The 9,417-nt window shown below is 39.2% G+C and overlaps 1 protein-coding gene across 2 annotated transcripts; it reads right to left on the reverse strand.

Annotated features, from left to right (window-relative positions):
• Nucleotides 1–1,185: 1,185 nt before the first annotated feature.
• Nucleotides 1,186–6,778, reverse strand: MED21 (mediator complex subunit 21). Of its 2 annotated transcripts, none has more exons than XM_032283960.1 (4): nt 6,623–6,778; nt 3,051–3,165; nt 2,459–2,559; nt 1,186–1,647 (listed from the first exon to the last, which is right to left on the reverse strand). In XM_032283960.1, the coding sequence occupies exons 1-4, from the start codon at nt 6,662–6,664 to the stop codon at nt 1,471–1,473; spliced, it is 435 nt and encodes a 144-aa protein (XP_032139851.1). In that variant the 5' UTR covers nt 6,665–6,778; the 3' UTR covers nt 1,186–1,470. The 2 variants fall into 2 exon arrangements, with proteins under 2 accessions (XP_032139851.1, XP_032139861.1); XM_032283970.1 differs by having other exon boundaries at nt 2,459–2,575; nt 6,623–6,665.
• Nucleotides 6,779–9,417: the final 2,639 nt, after the last annotated feature.

Genomic DNA, 9,417 nt, shown 5'->3' on the forward strand with positions numbered 1-9,417 from the left:
TACAAATTTTATAGCTAACGCTGGTGTTCCTGAAATTTGAAACACAGTACTTTTCAAGAACTGTGGAAAAGCTTGATTATGAGAAAAATAACAAGCAGTGTTCTATTTTTGTTTTCTCCTGAAACTTAAACTCTGAATAGCAAGATTGCAGCAAATGTAGCTCAGGATATTCTGAACAATACAGCCCAAGGAGATGGCCCGTTAAAATGTGGAACACATTTCAATTCCACCTTTCCAGTGGAGAAAATCACTAGACTAAAAGAGATCCAAGGGTTGGATGAGTAACCATAGTTGAAAATGCTGACACAAATGTTAGCAATAATAAACTGAGGTGAAATGGAGCCTAGTAACTGATGTATAGAAAGTATGTTCTGGTCTGACTAGAATACAGCAATAAAAGTTGAGAGGTTAATAAAGGGCAAAAGAAAGAAACTTTAGATAAATAAAGAGAATGAGAAAGAACTGATGATTCAAAAAACATACTTCAAGGGCCAGGCGCAGTGGCTCATGCCTGTAATCCCAGCACTTTGGGAGGCCGAGGCGGGTGGATCACGAAGTCAAGAAATCGAGACCATCCTGGTCAACATGGTGAAACCCTATCTCTACTAAAAATACAAAAATTAGCTGGGCATTGTGGCGCACGCCTGTAGTCCCAGCTACTCGGGAGGCTGAGGCAGGAGAATTGCTTGAACCCAGGAGGCTGAGGTTGCAGTGAGCTGAGATCGTGCCATTGCACTCCAGCCTGGGTAACGAGCGAAACTCTGTCTCAAAACAAACAAACAAACATACTTCACTGTGATGACAAGCAAATTGAGGAGAAGGCTAAAAAATACAAGGTGAATTCTTTCACAGTAGCATGAAAATTCTCTTGACAGAAGATTTCTTGGTGAAATAAATGTGTAGATGAACTAGAACAGCTATGAAGTTCTGAAATAAGAAACATTTGAATAAATCTGACTTACTTATTCAGCCATGCTAAATCTATTTAAAAGCAATACAATTTCCAAAACTTTCTTGCTCAAAGCTCAAATGTACATAATGCCACCTCTAAGAGGCAGGACGCTGGCCTAAACTAAAATGTCCCTTATGTCTGTTCTTACTACCTTCTTCTCTGGCTTGAGAAATGTTTTGATTTGTAAAAGTACTGGCCAATACGACAAAATAAAGACATAAATCATGTCACAATAGAATTTTATATATGTTTACTTATGTTTATTAATGCATTATCTGCCTTAATAATTTCAGTTAAAAAATGATGGTATGATGGTTTAAAGCTGGTTGAATCATGATTTTTATATGCTTATTTATCAAGAGTGAAAATAGAAGACTTAAAAATAGCTAAAAAGGGAACATGTGTCATAGTGTTGAATGTTTCTATAACTGTTGGTAAGGCTTGTTATCTAAGTCTGATGCAGAATTCTTAATGGCACTGAAATAGTTCTTTTCTCAGCCACATGGTATCCACTGGTGCTATGAGTCTGGAAGAGACTGGCTATGGGTACCACTTCTTGTCTTCAGCTGTGACTGTGCAATATCAGCAAGCGCACTTTGTATCTTTTCCAGAAGCATGTCTCCTCGATAAACAACATCTTCCAGGCATGTAGCAGCTTCATGGTTTTCTTCTTCTAGCTTATATAAGCTAGCAGCCTTTATAAGACAGAAATTTTGAAATCTTTAGAGTTAACGAGAGAAGCAGTCGCAGAGGTACTTATTTTTAAATCTGGATGACTTTGCAATCATTGTGATGTATTTTTCAGCAAAGAAATTCTAAAAATCAGATAACTTCTAAGAATTTTCCTCATGTGAATCATTAAAAAGAATGAATTTTCAATTAGAAATCTCTAGATATCTGTAAGTGACTCCCTTCCACACTACATTTGGGCACCATTGTTCTAACCTACATCTAGAATGCCACCCTCCTCTCATTCTTCACTAGGAAAAGAGACACAATTGAGGAAAATAAGAGGTTTCCTTATAATGGAAAATTGAATATTATAAAAGGTGCTATGATTTGAATGTGTCCCCTCCAAAATTCATACATTAAAATCTAATCCCCAATGTGATGTTATTAAGAAGCGAAGGGCCTTTAAGAGGATATTAAGTCATGAAGGCAAAGCTCTCATAGAATTAGTGCCCTTATAAAATGGCTTGAGGTTGAAGAGGGAGCTCTTGCTCTTTTGTCCTTCTGCCATGTGAGGAAATAGAAAGAAGGCCCTCAACATAGCACCATGATAAATAAAAATTTATTACTCACGCAAAATGAGTAATAAATGTCTTGATGTTGGACCTCCCAGCCTACAGAAACTGTGAGAAAATAAACTTCTGTTCTTTATAAATTACTGTCTCAGGTATTCTGTTACAGCAGCACAAATGGACACAGACAAAAGGTATTAAACCTAGCTCCTTTAATTCAAAATTCTCTACTACTGGTAAAATTCTCAAAGGAATAAAGACTTACCTGTAAAGCAGCTGTAGACTCTTCACTGGGTAGGGAATCTATCAAAACATCAATGTCTTTTGCTGTTCGTGCAATCAGCGCTGCAAAAAGCTGGGCATACTCTAGAGAAAGATAATGCTAGATTAGGTTATTAGAAAACCTCAAGTTTTCAGAAGCAAATTTTAAGTTAGTGAAACTGGAAACTTCACATAGCTTTTTCTGCACTAGGATTCTAATGATTAAAATATACACCAATCCTATTATACATTTAGCTCAAATTGGGAATTAAGCATAAAGTATGTAATTTCATTTATTATGACAATATAGTGGTCACTTAAAAAATAAATTTATAAATGGGATGCCTTCCTTGTTAAGGTCCCTCATTCAGCTAAATTAATACAAATTCTCCTCTAAAGGACTAACAATCTATTAACTGACAGGAACCACAATTATGAGATTTTATGTGGACTATAAATTTTTTATGACAAAATTTGTAATATCCTCAATAATATTTTTAGAAACAAAATAAGCTGAATTGCTCAATAAATCTAATTTTAAAGGATTACAATAAACGTGACAGTCAAACAAAGAGAAGCTAAGAAAACCTGTTTACCTTCTGTAGGATTAGCTGGCTGGTCTTTGTTAATTGCTGTCTGAATATTACTAAAAGATGCAGGAGGACCACACTGCTGCAATACTCCAATGGCATTACAAAACTGATCTGCAAGCTTAGGCCAAAGAAAACATGTCAAGGTTAGGAAAGACTTATCAATTTTAAGGACTTTATTGACAACAGCAACAACAATAAGTTTCTGTAATAATAATCTCTGAGCAAGGGAATAAAACAGAAAGGAATAATTGCTGATAAATTAAGCCAGTTATTATTAACGTTAATTAAACATTTTACTTCTGCAAAGAAACTAAGTGTGGTATCAATCTAGTTGAAACAGTTGAAATAAAAATAATATTTCTTTTCTTCTGATAGTAAAATGATAAGAGAACATTAGCCAATATTTATTATAAGCCAAAAGTAAAGACTTTTGGGGAACAGTGACGGAAAAGAACAGTGATAGAAATTTGACTTGCAAATATCTACGTATGGCATCACGTCTAATGAAAATTTATTACTCATGTACAAAGTATATAATTCCTTTTCTGAAACTGGAGTAGTTACAAGCATAAAGAAATAGTGGGGAAAAGACTGCTCAGAAAAGCACCTTAAGTAATCAGAAACATATTTGTTCAAGACTCAATTTTTAAACTCTTGTGCTCTAAACGTACTCCTTAAGTACTTTTAAAGATTGAGAACAGCAATTCCTTATCATCTCCAAATTAAATACGCCTATCCTCCCCACCAATTTCTCTCACCTAGTCTTGACCTCTCAAACCTCCTATTTCTAATAAGCATTTCCACTGGGTTTCTCTGCCATTGTTCAATGACAGAACTCAAAGGCAATTGTTTCCTCTGTTTAATTTGTATCGACAGTCTCCAAGTCAACCAGTCTAACTACAGATTATTACTTTCCTTTGATCTTCAAATTCTACTAATACTACAAATCTTTCTCTTTTCCTCTTACTTGTTTTCCACTACTCGTTCATATTTGCCTAGTCATAAAGTCACTCATGACTAAATGGCTTTGCCCAGGTTTTGCTAATTGTAATGGAGCAATAAGTGATCAGCTGCTATACAAGCCTAGATCCTAATCCTAGTTCTATTAACTCAAGTAGCATTTTTCATTTTTAAATTGGATACATTCTCATATTACAAGATTGTTGTGAGCAACAGAGCAGACACAAAAATATTCAACACAGTGGTTATCTGTTCCATTCTTCAAAAGCTTTTAAGATCCATTTAGTCAACAAAAATTTATGGAAAATAACTATGACAAGTATTGTATATAAACACATAGTAAACGAGACATAGCTTCTGCACTCACAGTTTTCAGAGAGTAGAACAAATGTTAAAAGTTATACAAATAATTATGATTAGAATAAATGCTTAAGAAGATTCTCCCTATTTTGGTTCATATCACTCCATATTCCAATTTACTTCAGAACCTGCAGTTGAAAACACTCAATTCATTGTTAATTCCCTAACCACAAACTGTTTTTCCATCACTTAAATGTCTCCTGAATATACATTTTTTAACCTCCTGAAAGAGTATCTCTTTGTAAACATGATAGTGCTTATATACAGCAGGCACTCATACTAGTTATCCTAAATGCTTCTCTCCAAAATCCAATTATCAGTATGCTTAACCTAAAGTTAAGGCCATATTCACTCTGTTCTTACTATCCTTCTAGTTACAAGACATGTATGAATATGAAAAATTTTCCCTAAAATAAGATTTCTATCCAGCATTACAATTTGATTTTGTAAAACCTCGAAGGAGTAGTTTCCCGAAGGAGGCTGGCTGGCTGGCAGCCCAGGCAAGTCCCTGCCCAGTAGAATTTATCTTGATGAAGTCAACATTTAGAGACTGGTCCTCTCAGCCTTAAAAACTATTGTTAATCACTTAGAGTATATCAGTTTATCACAAGTACATTCACACTCTTCAAGGGTGCAAAGCCTGACGTATTAATAAAAATACCAAGTTATTAGCTTACAGTGGGGGGGTGAGGGGGGGGCGGCTGGCAAGGAGACCAGGTACCTAGGTTTTCCTCGCAGCATGTTTTCTCTCCAGCCCCTTATCTAGGACATTAAATCACAATTAGACAATGAGAAACATAACTATCGATGAAAAACTATTTAACAGAAAACTATGTAATTTGTAATGGTAATAAGTATACCCACTGCCGCATAATGACGTCTTGATCAACAGGATGCATATACTATGTCAGTCCCCTATGGTTAGAACAAAGCTGAAAATTCTAACTGCCTAGTGACATCGTAGCGGTCCTAACGCCGTAGCGCAATGCATTACTTAGTGCTTGTGGTGATGCTGGTGTAAACCAAGCTACCACACTGCCAGTGTATGAAAGTATAGCACATACAATTATGTAGAGTCCATAATACTAGATAATGATACTAAATGACTTTGTTACTGGTTCATGCATTTACTGTTTACATAACCCATTCATTAAGGGCCCATGACTGTATGTGCATCCTTTGGCTTTGCATCTGCTTTCCACTCAGGCAATACTGCGGAGGAAAAATAACCAGAAGGAACAAAATTGGGGAGCTACTCACAAGACTTGGCCTTTAATAGAATAGAATTTGGGGGAGACATTAAAAAAGTGTTTACGGGCCGGGTGTGGTGGCTCACACCTGTAATCCCAGCACTTCGGGAGGCCAAGGCAGGAGGATCGCTTGAGGCCAGAAGTTTGAGACCAGCCTGGGCAACATGGGGAAACCTCGTCTGCATTAAAAATACAAAAATTAGCCAGGCGTAGTGGCGGGCGCCTGTAATCCCTGCTACTCGGGAGGCTGAGGCGGGAGAACCGCTTGAACCTGGGAGGTTGAGGCTGCAGTGAGCCAAGATCGCGCCACTAAACTCCAGCCCGGGCGACCAAGCGAGACACGGTCTCAAAGAAAAAAAAGAAAAGAAAAAAAAAAAAAAAAGGACTCAAACGGAAAGGTATACGAGGATTAGAAGATTTCCTATCATAAAGATGTCCCCAAACTGATGTATTCTAAGGGGTGACCAAGAGACAAGAGATGGAAGGAGACTCTGGGCCCATAGGAACGAGCTAAGATGAAAGATCTCTCACCTCACCTCAGCTTCGCTCCCGCACCAACCTGAAAGCGCTGACATTTCATTACAAAAACCCAGTCATCCAGAGCATGAGGCCTCCCTTGGTGAATTAAAATTGATGAGGAAAGAAAAAAGCTTCTGCTTCTCCCCTCAACCCCCAAAAGAAAGAGATTCCGTTAAGCACCACTGATAATAAAACTGTCCTCAGGGAACACGACAGGACCGCGCAGCCCACAAGTCTCGGCGGTCTGACCCGGACAAGAGCTACCTTCCCGGTCTCGGTATCCTCAGCCGAAAGAGGCTGCTCCCTGGCACGGCAGCCGGCCTCAAACCTCCAAGTTCGCGGTGGCGCCTCCCGAGAGAGCGCTTTATGCCGAAGCCGTCTCTCAGTTAGGTCCCCACTTCCAAGTTTTGCCTTTTGGGCCCCTTTCCTCCCTTGTTTTACCTCAGGAAACAGAAGGACAGAGGTTAATCGAATGAAATTCCTCACCGAATTCACCGCGTCTTGCAGCTGCGTGAGCCGATCCGCCATGTTTCTCTTGCACACCAACGGACGCGGAAACAGCTGCTCTTCCGCAACTGGGCCGCTCTGGCACGCGTCTTGGCCAATCACAGGGCTGCGTTCTTGGAAGGGGTGGGGTCGGAGAGAACTGCCCGCCCCGTCAGGAGGGGCTGGGATTCCCCGAGGCGGCCTTTGTAGAGCGGGCTACACCTGGGTGAGGCTGAATCTTTTTGAATAACTGGGGAAGAATGGTAGGGGTCCAGTTGCTTTGAGGGGCTTCTTTAGATTTTCAGGTGTTAAAGGCTTCAGAGATTGTTGGATTCTGCGGAGATTTTTTTTAGCGATTTCTCTCACCCTCATGTATTTATTTACTGACCAAATTGAACACTAGATATTTATATATTTTTTTTCTTTTTATATATATATATATATTTATTGCGTTTTAGGTTTTGGGGTACATGTGAAGAACATGCAAGATTGTTGCATAGGCAGCAAACTACATTGCGTACATGGCAATGTGGTTTGCTGCCTTCCTCCCCATCACCTATAGCTGACATTTCTCCCAGTGTTATCCCTCCCCAAGTCCCCCCCCCCCCGCTGTCCCTCCCCTAGTTTATATTAACTTTTTTATATCGCCATGAAAGCTTCAGTTGCTTTTGCTTTCCAGGTTTCAATAATATATTCAATATTATTGAATATAAACTTTATATTATTAAAAGTTTCTAACATATACAAAAGTACAAAGTGTAGTGAACCCTCGCATACCTTTCACCAGCTTCAACAGTTTAGCAACTCACAGACAATCTTGTAAATACTTTGGGTTTTACATTTGTAGTAACTCTCTATTTATTTTTCAGAAAAAAACCTTTAACAAGGTTTCCAGTGGACCACAAAACATATATACAGCAAGCAAACTCACGAGTACTTGGGAGTCACAATATGGACTTTAAACAAATATGAGTTTACTCATATAACCAACCTTCACATGTACCCCTGAACCTAAAATTAAAAAAAATAATAAATTCAAATTAAACTTCATGAGGTAATCATGAAGGACAGGGTTAGGGTGCCTTCTCTGTCACCTTTGAGCTGAAGAGGTTGGGGCTACCCATATAGAGACTGGGTGCTCACTTTCATTCTGAGTGTGGGTGGGCTGGGATGGGTGACACTCAATAAACAGAAAGCGTCCAAATGGTCAGAAACTAACCTGGACAGTAGTGACCATGTGCGGAGAAGGAGGGAAGAAGAGCGTTTAGAGTTACAAGGGAAGGTGTAAGTGTAGGTAATTAATAAGCTTCTTTGGTTTCTGTGACAGTGAGGAAATCCCTGTGAGGAACAGAGGAGGGTTACTGGAGAGGAGAGTGGAGGTTTCACAGTATTATTGTTGGAAAAGAGATTCCTGGAAAATAAGCTAGATGCATTGGTAGGGCAGGTTCACTTTTAAGAAAAATCAGCTGCACAATTTAGATTTCGAGTTGGGACGTATTGAGAATTTAAGTGTGAATAGTGATAATAGAAATTTGGTATTTAAGGAAATTTAGCCTGAGGATAGTCTGGTAAAAAATGAGTTTGGAATCGGCAAATAATAGGTTTGTAGACTTCAAACAAACTCTCATATCCTCTTTCTCAGACTGATTATTCGTGATTGCTGCAGGGAAGGTGGGGGACACAGCCCCTCAGAAACAGCTTGTTGGATTTATCCCAACCCTTGCTGGGAAGCACCACTTCTGCTTCACACCCATGTGCCACGCCCATCCCCAAACAGTCTGCAGTCATACTGGGGCCTCATTAGGAACGTGGTTAAGGCATGCTCCCCATAATGGGACTAATGAGAGATCACTTTATAATTTGTTTTGACTGTAATTTGGAAGGAATCTATGACCTTCTTCTCCCACCCTCACTTAAGAGTGTACCTTACTGAATGCCTGCCATATGCCAGGAAGTATATCTAGTGATCTGTTTGCAAAGATGCATAAGCCAAGGACTTGAAGGAAGGTTTTGCAGTTGTCCAAGAGTGAGATGAGCTGCGCCTAGAATAGAGTGTTGACAGATAAGAAGGAAAGACTAAAATATATTTTTGAGAAAAAAACTAATATGGATTGGTGACTGACTGGATATAATTTAGCCCACTCAGTAAGAATACTAAGTTTTACAGCCTGATTGAAGGGAATGCGGGTACCTGAAGTAGAGAAGCCACTTCAAGACAACTCACATTGTGACACAGCTTTTGTCCTGCCATATCTTCCTAATAGGTCTTTGCCTCTGTGCCTCCACAGAGACCTCAGGTTGATGTCCAACTATCTCTGCCTGATTTTCAAGTTTCACTATAATCTGGCTTCAGCAAACAGGCCCAGCCTTGCCACTTAATAATTTTCTGAGTAAAATAATCCTCTGTTTCAGCCAAGGCCCCTGACCCCTTGGTTTTCTGGTTCTTCAGCTTCTTTTGGAGAATCCGATTAAAGAATCAGGTTAAAGAATCAGATAAAAGCTGTGGACCATTTCCCCAGAGGAGGTCCAAAACTTAGCCTACATTTGAAAAGGGGTTTATGAGTCTCTTGAAGCTGTAGACTTCAGGAATAACCCACCTGCCAAATATAGTCTATGCATCTAGCTCAGGATTTCTCAATGGCCACACTGTTGACTTTTTGGTCAGATTATTCTTTGTTGTGGGGTGCTGATCTGTGCATTGTAGGATATTTAGAAGCATCCCTGTCGTCTACCCCTGAGATACCAGTAGCATCCCCCTAATCCATTTATGACAACATAAAGTATCTCCAGATAGT

This window comes from Sapajus apella, unplaced genomic scaffold (genome assembly GCF_009761245.1).
Source record: "Sapajus apella isolate SASKATOON/1434 unplaced genomic scaffold, GSC_monkey_1.0 scaffold2, whole genome shotgun sequence".
Classification (NCBI taxonomy): Eukaryota; Metazoa; Chordata; class Mammalia; order Primates; family Cebidae; genus Sapajus; species Sapajus apella.